Source organism: Battus philenor, unplaced genomic scaffold, assembly GCF_028537555.1.
Source record: "Battus philenor isolate CCGP_79_NKW_IND1 unplaced genomic scaffold, ilBatPhil1.0.hap1 SCAF_6, whole genome shotgun sequence".
NCBI lineage: Eukaryota > Metazoa > Arthropoda > Insecta > Lepidoptera > Papilionidae > Battus > Battus philenor.
In genome coordinates this window covers 9,093,056-9,111,252 of record NW_027181726.1, presented here as the reverse complement: position 1 = coordinate 9,111,252, position 18,197 = coordinate 9,093,056, and the positions used below count along the sequence as shown (strand labels likewise).

At 37.0% G+C, this 18,197-nt stretch overlaps 2 protein-coding genes across 6 annotated transcripts in view; one reads left to right on the top strand and one right to left on the bottom strand.

The window, feature by feature from the left end:
- The window catches only part of LOC137930130 (guanylate cyclase 32E), a 56,997-nt gene extending 43,979 nt beyond the window's left edge, over positions 1–13,018 (top strand). Inside the window, exons 16-27 of the mRNA XM_068773244.1 lie at positions 279–450; positions 1,253–1,463; positions 2,033–2,167; positions 2,810–2,922; positions 3,280–3,431; positions 4,486–4,584; positions 7,182–7,326; positions 9,729–9,827; positions 9,963–10,069; positions 10,701–10,906; positions 11,434–11,542; positions 12,452–13,018. Of these exons, the coding sequence (XP_068629345.1) occupies positions 279–450; positions 1,253–1,463; positions 2,033–2,167; positions 2,810–2,922; positions 3,280–3,431; positions 4,486–4,584; positions 7,182–7,326; positions 9,729–9,827; positions 9,963–10,069; positions 10,701–10,906; positions 11,434–11,542; positions 12,452–12,694 (1,791 nt within the window). The 3' untranslated portion in view covers positions 12,695–13,018. The remainder of the gene's footprint in view (positions 1–278; positions 451–1,252; positions 1,464–2,032; positions 2,168–2,809; positions 2,923–3,279; positions 3,432–4,485; positions 4,585–7,181; positions 7,327–9,728; positions 9,828–9,962; positions 10,070–10,700; positions 10,907–11,433; positions 11,543–12,451) is intronic.
- Positions 13,019–14,555: 1,537 nt separating this feature from the next.
- Positions 14,556–18,197, bottom strand: part of LOC137930647 (receptor-type guanylate cyclase Gyc76C-like) — a 31,280-nt gene continuing 27,638 nt past the window's right edge. For all 5 annotated transcript variants that reach the window (XM_068773975.1, XM_068773973.1, XM_068773972.1 and 2 more), the window contains 5 exons: positions 17,634–17,778; positions 17,179–17,381; positions 16,473–16,608; positions 16,149–16,314; positions 14,556–15,357 (listed from right to left, as the gene is read on the bottom strand). In XM_068773975.1, the coding sequence (XP_068630076.1) occupies positions 14,829–15,357; positions 16,149–16,314; positions 16,473–16,608; positions 17,179–17,381; positions 17,634–17,778 (1,179 nt within the window). In that variant the 3' untranslated portion in view covers positions 14,556–14,828. The remainder of the gene's footprint in view (positions 15,358–16,148; positions 16,315–16,472; positions 16,609–17,178; positions 17,382–17,633; positions 17,779–18,197) is intronic.

Genomic DNA, 18,197 nt, shown 5'->3' with positions numbered 1-18,197 from the left:
ACTCTTATAGCGACATAGAATATGAGTAAGATTTATAATCACACTCTATCTAAAACTTTTTGTAACTTTTTCAACTATTGCTACATATCTTTTTATCGGTGAAATAGAAGAATCGTCTCGTCGACTAAAACAATTAAGTATAAGCTTCAAAGAAGTGAATGTGTAGATCATTCCCTGACACCTAACTAATCGTCTTATATATACAATAATATATCTACACTACAGTAAAAAAATAACTATAATGTGATTGTACAACGCTACGTTTGTGTATTTTAAAGGGCATGATATTTATACATGAATCTCCGCTGCAATACCACGGGGCCTTGAGACCGTCAAACTGTCTCGTAGACGCGCGTTGGGTGGTAAAGTTAGCGGATTTCGGCCTTAGAGAGTTTCGAAGAGGAGAGCTTCCTCCATCAGAACCTAATGCATTGAGAGCGCATATTGAAGGTAATAAAACTTATCTATTGTAATAAAATCTTTAATATTTATACATATTATTTATACAAATGTACCCGTATTTACTCATATGGACTATATATCTAGAAGATTATGAACTCTCGCAAGATTATTTTAAGTTATGAGATGTTATTATAAGAGGGCGTTTTTTATTCTAGTTTGTAATAAATTTTTCTCTTCTGTTATTCTTGTTTTTCCTTATATAATATAAATGTATAAACTAAAATCGAACGAAAAAACTAAAAAAAATAACTGCACGAATTTCATTCAAATGAGCATCTAATACTTATATACGAGTGGTTCTTTACTATCTAAGAACTAGTGTTCGCATTAACACAGCTTTCTAACTGTATTGGTTAAGGGTCGTAGCTATACTGGATAACAACGATTGTTTACTGTTTTCTTAACGCAAATAGACTATAGTTTGAAACAAAATAAATTATATCAGTCACAGGACGTCAACTATATATAGCCGTCCCTCACACATTTCCAATAAGACCGTTTGGTAACGGCCTGCGGCCAGCTTCTTCGGCAGATCTTAGCAAGGTCGTCTGGCCACTCTTTGGGTGGATCCCTGATCCGATCTCGTAAGGAAATTACGAGTACGGCCCATATTTACATATAGTTCATATATTTAAACGAGCTGTTATATTAATTACCGTAATGATGTGTCAGTCATTTTAACAAATTACTTAATTGCCTTAATTATTTTTTGACGCACCCAGATATATACTCTGTCACCTTTTTAGCCTCTGTTTCTATGAATATATATTAATAGATGAGGTTTATCTAGGCTTGCTGTACCTCTCGCCGGAGTTGCTCCGCGGCGCTGGATGGGGCCGCGGCGGCGTCGGCGGAGCGCATGGCTCCGCGCCTGCTGATGCGTATGCGTTTGGACTCTTGCTGTACGAACTGCACGCGCGACGCGGACCCTTCGGCAGCGACGCACCGCCCGCGCCCACGCTACTGCGTCGTCTCGCCGCGCACGAGACACCGCCTTTCAGGTGGGTATGTGTCTAAATGGATACATACAATGCACGGACTCGATGGACATTCGCGCATAAAATGTACTTAAGTGCATTAAGTTTGAAAAGTGTCTCAAAATGTATAAAATAGGTTGGAAGAATGCCTACTTGTTTATTGATTTTAAAAAAAATAGAGCATTTTATTTTGCTTGAAACACATCATAAATATTTATAATCATTAGCATTTTGATAAAATAATTATATCATCAACGAGACTACTACATGTAAGATCAATAACAAATTTATGAAACTAAAGTATAAGAAATAAATATGTGGAATTATCTCATGATTAGAATTATCTTCTTTAAAATTTGCTACCTTTCATTTATTTAAAATTTGGGCAATTTATACATTATTGGCGGCTATACTAGTTATAAACTTAGTTCCGATCTTCACCGTCCTTCTAATTAAATATCGAAAATTTTAAATTAGACATTAAATTAAACTACATAATATAAATTAAACGCAAGTTAACTATGTAACATTTAAATCATTTTAAAATACTTGTAATTTTAAACTGAATGATGTAAAGATTGTTATCTATTCAGACCACCGCTGGAAGCGTTAGCCGGCAGGTTCGACTGCGTGCGCGAGTGTTGCGTGGAGTGCTGGGCAGAGGAACCGACTTCGAGGCCCGACTTCAAGGCCATCCGCGCCCGATTGCGCCCCCTGCGGAAAGGCATGTACGTAGCACATTATTCTCCTAGCTCTTCCAGCTCTCATTACAGCGAAAGTTAGCTATCAACTTTGTACATTTCCTGACATTTATTGTTTTTTCGATCATAAATTCTATAACTACTACAGATATTGTGCTTTGCAAGAATGACAATTAATATTCCAAGCACACATGGCATACGAAATAAATATGACAATGACCATTGTTACAGCAAAAGCTCAGATTTAATGTCTTGTTACCTTATACCATATAGAAATAGTGACTAGGTAATTGTGTTTCTTTCTTTATGTTTTATTTATAAAATTGAATTAATTGTTGACTTAAATTTAATGTTTAATAATTTGTGTGTCGTAATTTTTAGTTGCAAATATTGTATTGATTTTATTATAAAACATATTTACACTGTTTGTTTTGTTTTACTTTGAAATTTTATTTCACAAATTAATTATATGACAAAAATTGTTATTGCTGGATCTGATTAAAATTATGGTATTCGTAGTTCTTGGTTTCGTGTTAATTTTGTAGTGAGTTGTATTAAGTTTTAACCGTCACTTATGATAGTAGATAAGGGAACCTTCCGCAGTCAAACCAACAGTGCTTAACATAGCATCATTGTTTATACTTTACCGATAAACTTATTTCTCGACAGGAAACCAAATATTTTCGACAATATGATTGCTATGATGGAGAAATACGCTAACAACCTCGAAGCTCTAGTTGATGAACGCACAGATCAGTTACAAGAAGAGAAGAAGAAAACTGGTGAGATTATATGTTATATTAAATTTTAAGCTTGTTGACTTACAACACAGTTATTCGTCCTTGATGGAATATGTGGCGGATCTGCACACAACAACGATCAACCACGCATTATTAAATGTGTCTCTATAATAAAAGATGTAGATAATGGCGGGATTCTATCTGACGTCACATTCATCAAATCCATTTTATTTTCAAGATGTCGAAAATAAAATAAAAGCTGAAATTCATCGAAATATGTTATAGTGTCTGTTATTTTACCACCACCCTAAAGATATATGAACATACGAAATTTTGACCACAAAATCGAAGTCATCTTGAACTTATAAGGTTATTGATAATGTTAATTAATGACTACAGAGGCGCTGTTAGAAGAGATGCTGCCCGCGCCGGTGGCTGAGCAACTGAAGCGGGGCCGGCGCGTGATGCCCGAGAACTATGACTCCGTCACAATATACTTCAGCGACATCGTTGGCTTCACCGCCATGTCCGCAGAAAGCACGCCGCTGCAGGTCATTCCGCTCTAGCATTCATAATCCTCTATTAATATAAAAAAAATCTCTATGTTGATTATTGATCTTTTTTATTATTAATATAATGAGAGTCAATGATGATTCCGCCCATAATAGAACGATATACAGGCCAGTCCATGAGTTAGTTAATATTTTAATTCACAAATATACTCAAGAGAGATAAGTCTAATTTTCAAGATAAATTTGACGTTAAGTATATTAAGTATATAGTATTCATTAAATTCATAATCAACAAGACCTAGAGTAATAAAAAGAGAATATAAGACTGAAAAAAACTAAATTTTAATAGCAAAGAATAGAAACAGTGCTACTTACTTTATAATATGTTTATTTCGGATCAATGTTACACTTTGTACTTAACGTTTTAAAAATATCTCTATTTAAATGGTATTTTAATAATATTGAATTTAATTCTGTGTACTATTAATAAATAATTTTGTTCCACAAGTAAAAGAGACGATTAATGACAATTGTACATGTATAGAAAAACTTTATGTATATGTCTAGACATACATATTACATTTCATATTATATTTTGCGCATTATAATGAAAAAAAAACATCAGATGATTGAAGTTATCTCTTCTTTCATTATTGCATTAAAGTCATGCAATGTTGCCGGCATAAGATTGTCCAATATTTTAACTATCTTAGATTATTAGATTATTAAGAGTACATACACAAAAATAACTTAAAATTAAAATTACGCATAGGAGCTTGTTTGTCGACACGTATATCCTTTAACAGGATCATTAAATAGATTGATAGAATATCATTTATTATTTTAGGAGAAAATATTGATTAAAAAAATAAGAATTAATAACTGCACTATTTACATGTTCCCACCCATAGAAAAAAATCTAACCTATAATATATATCTATAATCTAACCTATAAAAATCTAGCTTTGTTTTGACACAAATATTTAAAAAAAGAATTCACAGCATGTTTAATCGACATGTTTAGACATCACACCATACACTTGAGCTCGAAGTTACATTGATAAAATTCTCAATACTTCATATTCATTCACAGGTGGTGGATTTCCTCAATGATCTCTATACGTGTTTTGACTCGATATTAGAAAATTTTGATGTGTACAAAGTAGAAACAATTGGCGACGCTTACATGGTTGTAAGTATACAGTTTTATATCCGATTCGTAATCATAATTTCATTAATTAAAGTATTTTTTAATATAATTAAGATAATAGAAAATAATATTACAGAGAATATAATAGAGAATAATATTTTTTTTTCCAATAATATTTTTATAACAGAGAAGTTATATGTTTTTTTTAATTCACGTCTGTATTAACAAAAAAATATCGGACTATGTTCTAAGCCAAGGGAGAGGCAACCTGCGGCCTGTGAGCCACTTGCGGCTCTTTCATTTATATCAATGTACCCGATTTCCCTTCGAATGTGTGTTATTATTTTTTTTAACGTGTATCAAATTATTTCCATTCCGTATCTGTTTGAAAGAGTCTTAAATTAATGACATCCAATAATTATTGATCAAATATAAAGAATTATCAAGTATGAAGTACGGTGTGTTCAATTTTTAAATTAATAAAAGGTTGTCAAATATCTCCCTTCCGCCTTTTTGTCTTTTGAATTTCGCGGCTATGTACAAAGCGCTACAGAGCTCGTATCTGGAAATACTATAGATAATTTGAAAGGTCTTGACATAACCTACAAAACGACGCTATGCATGATTAGTTTGGATATTGCGTTCAACAGTTATAGACGTGTAAACATGGAGTTCACTAACGCCGAAATTTGCGCTATTTTAAAGTTTTCCTTCGTTAAAGGCAAATCCGCTAGAGAAACGTTCCGTGAGATTAATAGTGTTTTGGGGGATGGTACTCTATCACTTCGAACCGCGGGGGAATGGTTTCGACGATTCAGAGCCGGCGAAAACGACACCATGGATAAGCCAGCCGGCGGAAGACCTGTGACGACAAATACCGATCAAATCATGGACTACATCGAGTTAGACCGGCATGTGGCATCTCGTGACATCGCCCAGGAGATGGGAGTTAGTCACCAAACCATTTTAAACCATCTGCAGAAGGCTGGATACAAAAAAAGCTTGATGTTTGGGTGCCGCATGATTTGACGCAAAAAAACCTTCTGGACCGAATCAACGCCTGCGATAGGCTGCTGAAACGGAACGAACTCGACCCATTCTTGAGCGGATGGTGACTAGTGACGAAAAATGGATCACATGCAACAATATCAAGCGAAAACGATCGTGGTCGAAGGCCGGTGAATCGTCCCAAACAGTGGCCAAGCCGGGATTGACGGCCAGGAAGGTTTTGCTGTGTGTTTGGTGGGATTGGAAGGGAATCATCCACTATGAGCTGCTCCCATATGGCCAGATGCTTAATTCTACCATCTACTGCGAACAACTGGACCGCTTGAAGCAGGCGATCGACCAGAAGCGTCCAGAATTGGCCAACAGGAAGGGTGTAGTGTTCCACCAGGACAACGCCAGACCACACACTTCGTTGATGACTCGTCAGAAGCTACGGGAGCTCGGATGGGAGGTGTTATCACATCCACCATATAGCCCGGACATAGCGCCAAGTGATTACCACCTGTTCCTGTCCATGGCGAACGCCCTTGGTGGTGTAAAGTTGAACTCAAAAGAGGTTTGTGAAAAGTGGCTGTCCGAGTTCTTCACAAATAAGGAGGGGGGCTTCTACGAGGGAGGTATTATGAAGTTGCCGTCTAGATGGAAACAGATTATCGAACAAAACGGCGCATATTTGAACTAAATCCGATCACTGTAACACTTTTTATAAAGCATTGAATAAAGAGCAAAAAAGCGGAAGGGAGATATTTGACAACCTGTTATTTAAATAAAATAATGTCTAAAATTAATTCTTTATTTTATCCTTTAATTTAATTTTCAATAGATATAATTAGAGTAAAAAAATTGTGAATACCTTTATTGGTTAATAATTTCTATTGCTGCTCGCGATAAATTTAAAATTCTGAAAACACTAAACTATCAAAAAACTTAGCCATAAGATACAATGACAAATATCGGAAATTGTTGTTCTCATACAGATTGTTTCCAAATTTATCATTAATGAATGATTTTCAAAAGATTTTAAAAAGACATATTTTAGTCTTAATGTAAGTTATTAAACATTTTTCCAGTCTCCTCTTAAAATTTTGTGAGAATCGTAAATTATACAACGATACACATGCAGCTTTTCAACCACGGTTTTCTGACTCCAGGTGTAGGGAAACGAACTGGAGTAGTGCTTTCATTTATTCGGTGAAGGAATCCATAGGTTATTTGAAATTAGATCTTTCGGATTTAAAACATACATTTGCTAAATCTCAGATTGTCTGCATGCTGTTGCACATATCCACCTTCTAGGGGGCCTGCGCTTGCCAGTCTGTGGCTCAAGTGTATATTTGAAATCGAGTATTCCCACACCCCTAGCCAAATTTATATGAACTTGTAAAAGCCGTAGACGTAGTATAAAATATTAATTTAAGCCCCTACGGTCGAATACAACATAGTCAAGATAGAGGCAAGTCGCCGTATGCGAGCAGTGCAAGACCGGTCATTCTGATGATCTTTGGGAGAGGTCTTTACCTTCCAGTGAGTATATATCGGCTGACAAGAGGATGATGTACGGACGAGTCAAACTAGTCATGTTTTAATTAGATTTTGACAGCATATAATTTAGCTGAGGTTTTAAAATCGAGGTGTCGGGTCTACCGCTGCGAAACGGCATCCAACACGCGGGTGAGGTCGCGTCCATGGCGCTGGCGCTGCTGGCCGCCACCCGAACCTTCCGTGTGCGCCACCGCCCCGAGCAGCGTCTTCTACTCCGCGTCGGCATGCATTCTGGTGATAACATCGCTTTTTTATTTATTTCCTTAAAGCAAAAAAAAAAAGGTTACTGACTAATTGATACACTATAACAGAACACATTGGCATAACCGTGGATAGACAAAACACAGGGGAATTACTATCTAATTACCACCCCTGGGTCCGTGGTGAGAATTAATTTGCGTTATGGGCACAGCGCAAAATCGGTCATCATGGCGATTTTTGCAGCCGGCTTCTATCGGCTGACATAATGATCACAGGAGATACTACAATTAATATTATTTAAAATAGCTTACAATATGAAAATAAAACTAGACTGAGAGAGAATAGTGCACATCGACTACAAAACACGTGATTTGTGTAAGTGTATTTTGTGTATGTGAAGGAAATATAATAATCAAAGCTACTATTTCTAAAATATTTTGATCAGTGATTCTATGGTTAATCTAAGATCAACGATACAGTGAACATTATTTTGCATAAATAATTGTAATGTGGATAAATATTGCATACAGATGCATTGTTTATTTACTTGTATAAAGATAACAACCAATAATACCCACTATGAATAATATTCACGGTTGACTTACGGACGTCACGACAAGAATGCAAGAAGAGCTATAATAGAAGCTATAAACAAAATCCAAAATCTATGCGTTCGGAGTACCATGGATAAATGAAAGAGGGTTTCTGTAATGAAAATCGTTTAACGACATAATAGGATTGAATAAATTCTCGCTGTTTTTTTTTCAACTAAAATTTATTTAAAATACAATGCTTACAATGACATTACTCAAAGTATTGTCCATCATTAGAGACCACTTTCTCCCATCTCTCTAGTAGCAATTGAATCCCCCGTCGGAAAAATGACTTATCTTTCGAGGCAATCCATGAATCAAGCCATTTTTCGGCTTCTTCAAAAAAATGGAAGCGCTGCTCGCTTAAACCGTGCGCCATCGACCGGAACAAGTGGTAATCGGAAGGGGCTATGTCCGGTGAATACGGCGGGTGGGACAGAACTTCCCATTGAAGTGTTTCCAGGTAAGTTTTGACTGGTTTTGCCACATGTGGCCGAGCATTATCATGTAATAAAATCACTTTGTCGTGTCTCTGCTCGTATTGTGGCCGCTTTGCTTTCAGAGCGCGACTCAAACGCTTCAACTGAAGTCGATAGCGAGCTCCCGTGATAGTTTCATTAGGTTTAAGCAGCTCATAATAAATTACGCCCCTCTGATCCCACCAAATGCAGAGAAGAAGCTTAGAACCATGGATATTTGGTTCAGGCGACGATGTTGATGCGTGACCCGGCATACCCCACGATTTTTTTCGCTTTGGATTGTCGTAGTGAATCCACTTTTCATCCCCAGTGACGATACGGTGCAGAAAACCTTTTCTCTTTTTTCGTTGAAGCAACAATTCATACATGAGAAAACGTCGCTCTACGTCTCTCGACTTCAACTCATGTAAAAGCCAAAACGGCTAACAGCGCCCATCAACTTTCGAATATATAGCCAACTCATACGGCACCCAATGTCCTTTCTTTTGGATCATTCCTAACGCTTTTAAACGTTTTGAAACTGTTGACGCATCTACTTATAATATTTTCCCAAGCTCTACTAACGTCTGACATGGATCTTCTTCAAGCAATGCCTCCAATTCTTTGTCTTCAAATTTTGTCGGTGCTCCAGAACGCTCTTTGTCTTCAAGGTCAAAATCATTAATTTTGAAGCGCCTAAACCAGTCTCTGCACGTTGTATTCGACAAAGCATTGTCACCATATGTCTCAACGAGAATTCTGTGTGCTTTTGCTGCAGATTTTTTCTGAATAAAGCAGTGCAATAAAATTCCCCGCAAAAACACTTTATTTGGCATAAAAGTCAAATAAATATGTAGTTGACACTGTGGTAAACTCTATTCTACTATAATTTGAGGTTACATATAGCACTACTTTGGTGATTTGTTACCGTACGAAATTCCAGGCACAGAGTGCCGCAACGCCATCTTTCAAAAAACAGCGAGAACTTATTCAAGGTCTTAATAGGATTTGCAAAAAGAGGATCATACGGCTAAAAAAGAACATTAATGACATTGTTGAAATTAACATAAAATTAAATAATCCTAAGTGCATATAATAATATAAAAAGATAAAAAATTTGGTTAAAAGGTTTTTAATAAAGTTATTTAACAAAAAACAATAACACGTAGCCACTTTTACAAATAAATTGGGTTCCCTTTGGTTTTTACTATCGTATATGAAAGTGATAATTTAATACAGATTGTAGACTGTCTATAAAGCCCACACTTTGTTCAAATTATGTGACAATATCTCGTACCACAATTGTAGGAATACCGTAATATTTCGTAACATATTAACAAATCAAATAATTTATGTAACAAATAATAATTAACAAAAATTTCAGGACCCGTGTGCGCTGGGGTAGTAGGATTAAAGATGCCCCGGTACTGCCTGTTCGGAGACACCGTCAACACGGCCAGTCGCTTTGAATCCACCGGAGCACGTAAGCTTACTGTTTTCAATTTGCAGTAAATACTACCTTTTAATAAAAACACCATCTTTGATCAAATGCCTAGAAGTGTTATTTATTTACGAATATAGCATCACTGTTGTAAAATTATTTTAAAATTTTGTTCAGCATTAAAGATTCACTGCAGTGCCGCGTGCAAAGCGCTGTTAGATCAACTTGGTGGCTACATTCTAGAAGAACGTGGCATCGTATCCATGAAAGGCAAGCGTGATCAGGTAAATCATATTATATAACCTACAAAATAGTTTATTTAGCATTACGCCATTAAGATTATTAATATTGATCAACTCATTCAATTTCGTACAAACTCATCATTTATAAGAAATATGAAGGTCATATATATAATATCACAGTTTTTTTTTTAAATCAGGAATGCCAACAGTGAAACATAATACGTTTACATAAGTTTCGAAGAGAATTACATAAAATTAAATATGTTACCTATTGTAGGCGTACACACGCCATAATCAAGCTAGTCTTCAACTAAACATTTATAAATTAATTAAAAGAAACATGATAACAAAAGGGATCAGTAAAGTAATAAGACAAGCTACAAACAACCGATGTTAAATGAATTATAAACCAGATCATGTAAGGTGCCACAGCATTTTATACTTTCATTACAGTAACATTATAGACAAAAATATAGAATACAATTTACTTATATTTAAATTATATAGGAATAAATATTGTATCTGAAACCATACCGCTTCCAGAAAAGCATCATGTAGTTTGCCTATTTAGCCTTTACGTCATATGTTAATATTATAAACAGTTCTGTTTATTTATTTTAGGATCGACAACTTGACGTATATTAAAATGTGAATTCGTCGCTTGTAATGGCAGGTTACATACTGGCTGCGAGGGGAGGAAGCGGATGCAGCGGCAGCGCGTGCGCGGCGTCGCTCTTTGCGGGCGCACGGCGTGCATGGTACGCACGGGACACATGGCACCCACGCCACACACACGGATCCTCCACCCGCCGACCGGCGCGGACAGCGCAGCTCGCTTAAAACACGTAACTGGAAGAACCAGCTTGGTGGATTGCACAGGTGCTCTACACGTTCACACGCACATACTATTATTTATTTATTATCAAACATACAACAGCTAAATAGGTACCGTAAACTTTATTCATAAAATTCCAAAATGTACAGAAAATGTCTTTCTTAAGTAACCAGTACATGAATAAGTAACACAATACCCCCACGATGATAGATATAATTTCAGTTTCACAATGGCTCACAAAAAATGGAAATCTCCTTACTCATATAAAATTTAATAGAATACTATAATATATAATAGAAACTAGTCAGATTGAGCTCCACTATAACGGTATGCTTAACTAAAGGCTGAGAGGATTCCGAGCGTGCCCTGATCGGACAATAATCAACAATAAAGTCAGACGGATTTTTTTCGTGATTTAAATAAATTTTTAGAATTTTATTAATGATTTTACTTGTTAAATATAATCTGCTTTACCTCATTTTAAATTGAAGATAACAAACGATATATTTCAACGAGGCAAAGGTGGCAATTGGAAATTTAAGACATTATTATTTACGTCATAATATTTCAGGTGCTGTAGTTTAGAATCGCCGAAGAAATTACGTTTCGCTTCAGGCAACCATTTAGAATCTCATACGGACAGTGTACTTCACCACAGGAGTGACGAATATCTCATGGAGGTTGGTTTATCTTTTGTCTCCGTAAATATTTTTCTTAACCCCAGTTTGCGCAAATGAGTAAGTAATAATTATAATTCAAAATGGACGATAACCGAAGCTTATTTCATATAAAAAGTTTAGAAATAATAAATAACAAGGTACCGTGAGGGTCGTCAGAAATCTGTATTCCTTTAATAACATAATGAATGGATTGAGTTAATACAAATACAGGTTGAATGGATATGTATAAAAACTTTTGCTGGCAATTAATGTATGTTATATCCAAATATAAATGGTTTCAGAAATAATAAGTAAGGCAATGGTAATAAAGCAAAAAAAAAACATTTTAATTTCAGATTGCTATATATTAAAATTAATTATTGTTTACTAATTGTCCAAGCAGACTTTGTAGTACCAGAAGTTATTAAGCTGTCGCATTCCACAAAAAAAAATCACTTTATAAAGATTGATTGGAAATACATGTAAAAGCTTTTAGCTGCATAATGGGCTGTACTTCCCCGTCTTTAAATCTTTTACACATGAAACCAATCGCCCTGTATATTCCATCACTTTGCTGTAGTTCTGCCAGTATAGCAAGAGAAACGTCAGTGAAGATTTAGGCAATTTTTCCCATTGAAATAAGAAGGGTGAGCAATTCTTTATCATAACGGAAATGAAACACTGTTGTGTTAATTAACCGCATGGGTGTTCCATGCAGATTGCATTTGTTAACAAAATTATATAGTTAATAATACCATTCAAGGTTCCCACACGAGATATCTGTCAAAGCTGTGTCCTGGCGAGGTTACTCAAAGTGCGTCGTCTATTCCCGCATGTCAACAACATGATGGTTCTCTCTTCGCTCAAAGCGTACCGTCGGTCAGGGTCGGTCGTGCATTAACAGAAATATATATGAAGAATATTTCGCAGGTGGTGGGTGAAGGTCGACTGGCGCCTGCGCAACGCAGTGACCTTCTAGAAGCGCCGAGCTTGCGACAGGAGTACACGAGTGTGTCGTGTCCGATTATAGAGCACGTGGAAAGCTCAACGCCGGCCGCAGAACCCGGCGGGCACGGAACGCAGCCCGACGCGCCTTGCGATATCCGTCTCGTGGTCAACGGCTGCTCTTACGACTCCGACGCCGCCGCTATTCCACTATTAGCCGACGCATAGAAGTATTAAGACATGTCTAACCTTCACGACCGAGTTTCTCACTAAGCCAAAAAAATTAAATATCGAAGACCCCCAGATATTAATACCGACCTGTCTGTCTTATTATTTTAGTAAGCAAACAGCGTATAAAGCATGACGTTCGTTCGTGCTTTAGCGAGAAGATTCCTCTTGTGAAAGATTCAAATAAGACCCCGGCCTCTTTTGTAGTTTAGCCAAGGCATTTATTATATTTATTATAACAAATATACAGAACGCTCCTCAGGATAGCGCAGGCCTTTTGGTATCTTGTGAACACATCTTTATAGCGTATTTGCGACGGGCCTGTTCACACTATCTGAGTTGATGTCATCATGATTCTTATGAACTATACAATGAACAAAAACTTTTCGTAACGAATTGTAGCTAGGTAATGAATGTCTCATTCTTACAATACCATAGCATATTTAAACATATTCTTTATTCAATTTTTTTGAATATAATAACTACTATTTTTGTTACTAATTATTTAGTCAAGAAAGTAAAACCTGATTAAAATTTCAGCATTCAATATGTCATAATGAATCCAATAGTCAAATTAGAGAGGCAAGTTCAATTCAAATAAATAATTTTCGAACATTATTAAAACCCAGCATCTCGAGAAGTCAACAAACAACACCTTCATTACAATTTATTTATTACAAATATCTTTTAACACCTAAAAACTATTTAAACCATTAATTATTATAATTTAAACAATGTTGTTTTAAATTTTAATAGTAAACCTTTAGTAACTATTCTACCTTGTTCGAATATCTAATAATTATAACACACATTGCTTTTCATGCTGCCATGTTCAAAAGCTACCTATAAGTAATACGAAGCTATAGTTATAATGTTACCATGATATGGTATAAGTATCGGCTCATACACTTTTCCCGTGGCCTCCCACCTCGCCGCGCTTTCCTAAGGCGCGGGACAGTGGTTTCGGTTGCACTATAGTATGTACACTTTAGTGGGGCGGTAAAACTGAATGCTGTGAGAAACTCGCTCGTGGACTTTTGACTCGAAACAGTTTCTGTATCCCTAGTCAATAGCCGCCGCTGGACACATCGGCTTCAAAACCAATCAATTACTTCAGCTCTCATTTAATGGATATGCTTTATTCGCCGAACAGAGTGAATGTCTTTCAACTGCATTTTTGTAAGCAAAAAGTGACTGGTTATTGTAATGAGTATGGACCATTGTAAAGAAATTTAAGGCTTCATGCTACTTTTCAAATATCAACAGAAATAAATATTTATTTTCATATTTGCGCAAAAGACCTTCCCGATCCTTTAGTTGTTGCTTATGGGTGTGTTTGTCTTTACAGGTTTAATACCAATCCTTGCAAGAACACGCCAAGACACAGATAAAATAGAAATTAGTCTAGAAATACACGAAATAAAAATGAGGAAGTAACTCTGACTAATTAGATCGTTTTTGTTGACCCGAACTGTAAAAAATACAAACTCATTTTTTGGCATGAATCTGTGCTCTTTCTGTGCGTCAAATACAGTATTACGTTGTTTTCTAATTTCGCTTTGAATATTTGTAATAATTGCGGCCCTAAAGTAATGTTAAATCCTTTGAGTAGCCACGGCAACAAGCATTTAATGCTTGATAATATTTTAAGACGTCAGTAATTTTATGTGAATATTTGTTATAAAGATATGTGTTATTATTATATTGTTTGTTATAATATGTTCAATCCGACCATCGCCCAGTGTCCAGCTCCGGCGTATTTCGCAGTCCACCCATCTGTCGGACTGGCCGCCATTGCGCATGACTGTAGCAGTAATGTGATCTATGTCAGTATTATTAAGAGACCTTGTTCAATAGAAATTATTTAATAACATTAAACTCTTAATTCACAATTTACGGTAACATCGTTTTACTTACACATATTATTTACAACAGCATTTCATATACATATAATCTATTATACATTTAAATGAATCGAGTGGTTAAACAGATAGGTAAAAATTTCTCCCTCGGGTATTTGTGAATGGATTCGAATGATAGCTAGAGACGAGATAGTATAGATCTATTGCGGAGTTTAATAGCATAGCATAGACTTAGAATAAGGGGGAGTATAGAGCGCGATAAGCTGGGCCGTTCAGACGGCGGACTCGCGATCGAGCAGCGGCGGCGCGCGGCGAAGAGACGAGCTGCTGCTACGCGTCCCGCTGAAAATGCCCAGCAGCCAGGAGCGGATGGCGAAACGCGGCATCTTGCGCATGTCGCTCTTCACGTCGATGTTCTCCAGCGAGCGCCACTTCTTATAAAACTCAATATAATTCGCATCGTGCACTTTTCGCTTGGGGCGCTCCAGTTTGTTGTGTAAGCTGCACTTGCGGAGGAGTGGGCTGTCCTCTCCTGTCTTAGGGGGATCGTCGGTAACTATGCCGATGATAGTGCCGTTGAAGAGCGGTCCGGAAACCGTGGAAACTGCGACGTCGGTATCCAGAGATCGTGTGGTATGGCCGCGACGCAAGCGCGCTTCCCTACGCGGTGCGAGTAGATCTAGAGAGTGCGCTCCCCGTAATGACACCGCAACCCCGAACCCTCCGACCCCTCCTTGTGAACCTTCCGATGCCCCATCGGTCTCGCAAGCGGTTGACGATGCTATCGAACTCAACGCGTGCCTGTAAATAAAATATTCTTCATCTTTTTGGATATGTACCATCTTTAAAAAGTGATTATTGTAAAGTTGTTATCTTTTCACATCATGTAGGCATCCATGAAGTAGGACAATAATAATAAAAAATAAATGACTGCAGACAACCTAATAAATTTCTAAAATTATCCTTTCAATAGTATTTTCAAATACAAATAATTAATTATGAGAACAAAATTTCAAAAGGAAAAGTCTTTTTGCATTTAGTATATAAACTTAAAACAAAATCTCTCCTTGGCTCTATCGGGCTGATTTTGATGACATTAAAAAGGTTAAATTTTTAGAATACAATTTTGTTTTGATCTATTTTTGATATGTTTTTATTTCTCTCTGTTAAGATGAAGAATTTAGAAGTATTTTGTAAATTTACTTTCAAAAAGGAAAAATGCAACGCAAGCCGTGAAAATAATTTGTAATGCTGATGGAACTAATGCAGTGTCAGTGAGAGTAATACAAAACGTTTTCAGTCCGGGAATTTTGATGTCAAAAATGCACCTCGCTCTGGTCACTCAGTTACGGATTAAATGGACGCCATTTTCGTAAAAAGTATATTAAGATATTGGTAAAAAGTATATTAAGATATATTGGAAGCAATAAATTTAAATTTTAATATGACACTGATGTCGTCTATAGGCGGCGCTCTTAGAAAAATATTAATTATATCGTCGGTCCACCTATGGGAGCATGCTCACACAGAATGTACCGGGTTTATAATTGCTACTTGGAAACCTTTCGTTTCCTATGACTGAAAAAATATACCTGGCGCGTGCTGCGTGGTCCAGGCGATCGTTGCGCGCGCGGCGCGGCACTGGGGAGGCGGGCGCAGGTGGGGGCCCGGCGGTGGGCGCGGGCGCCGCGGGCAGCGACGCGCCGCTGTGCAGCCGCTGCCGCACGCCGCTCATCGACCACCCGCCGGCATTCAACTCTGAGTGTTTCAATGGTTGAAGTTATTGCGTATTAACCTAAGCGATTTGATATTTTAAAAGCATTTTGTCTTACGACATTTTATTATGTGTGATAATCTATGCGGAAGGCATATGTCAATGAGAGGACCTCTGTCTGATGATGACGTACGAATTTTACCTGATAAGGAAGGATGCCGAGAGTCCGCCAGCCTTGGGCTTCTGCGCGGTCGCCGGAACAACGGACGTTCTTCGCCTTCTACCGGTCTCTTTTGGATAGCCTTTTCGGTAGCCCCGATCAACCAATAGGTTTGCAGCTGAAACGTTACATATTATTTTTATTAATATAATGTTCTCTTTTTACGTTGACAAATGCTTTTTTCTCATTGATATTTGCAATGTCATAAGATTTGAAAATATATTATAACTATAATAGATTTCCCGTTACGTTACAATATTCCATCGGAATGGGACCTTTACGAATTTAGGTTACTTAAGCGGAGGCGACTAGGCCTCAGAGATAAGACCTCGACACACGTTTGGCATTTTGCGAAGGCGGTCGAGAGGACACAACCTTGGCTTGAGCGACTATTATTGTGTAATAAATTTTCTTCCTACCTATAATCAACGCGTCAAATATCCTTATAACTCAACCTGACTCAGCCAACAAAGCATTACAATGAAAATATAATCACATTATATTCTAAAAGAATTAAACATCTTTTTACAATAACTATTTATTTTTAAGATATTAAATCAATAAAGTGATCATTTTGAAATACGTGATCTACTTTTACTACAGGCCAATAACTTGGACAAGTTAGACAGGGCAAGCAGTGTTGGTTGTATCAGAATGTACCAAAGGTAAAATAATACATGATACATACCTGTCCTTTACCCTTAATCGGTATGGTGCCTCTCGGCTCTACCAAGTACCCGCCAATCTTGTCGAGGGCCTGTTTGCAGCTGGGCGAGATATGTATGCGCAGAGGTTCTCCGTTTGACTCCATACGGGAGGCCGTGTTCACCGTGTCGCCGAACAGACAGTAACGCGGCATCGTGAGCCCGACCACGCCCGCTACCACCGCACCTGTACACGAACGATACGATGAGAAATATTCTTTATGTTACTTTAAATTTCACAGTAAAATGTAAATAAAAAGAATTTAAAGTGTTAGAAGTGAGGGTGTTCTTGAAAGAGATTGTTAGGAATAGAGGGTAATAATAACAGCAACGTTGCTTATCAAGCCGGTTGTGTTTTATATATTTTTACCTGAGCAAATCCTGCTCTATAACGACAATTTAAACATAAAATATAATGTGTCTTAATGCACAAACTCACCCGTGTGAATACCTATTCTTAGCTTAAGAGTTTCATTTGGTCTATGGGCTATTTTGTGACTCTTGACGGCGTTCAGTAGCTCGAGCGCCATAGAGGCGATCTCGCCCACGTGCCGGTCGTTGTTACGGATGGGCAGCCCCGATACCTGCGCACCACAACCACAATTTATAACACGCAATAGTACATATATACATACATAAAGGGTAAAAATTTAGGAACTGTGTACCAGGTCACTCAGAAAATTTGGTGAAAAAAGGTTTTATGTACGAAAGGTTTTGTAGTAGCGTCATAAGTAATATCGAAAATAATATTAGGATATTTTTAAATGTTAAGATATTTTTGTTACAATTTTATATATTTAGAAGGATTTGCTCGAAGTGCTCTTACCACCATTATAACATATACGTGTGTTAGGAATAACGTCATCCCATGGTTTCTTAGCGTCTTCAATTCCAACTTGAATTATTTTATCGATTTCAATAAGCTTTTATAGATAAAGTGCCTCCTAAAGTTTTTAGATCAACTGGCTGTCACAGCCTAATTCAACACCGTGTTAATTCTTGT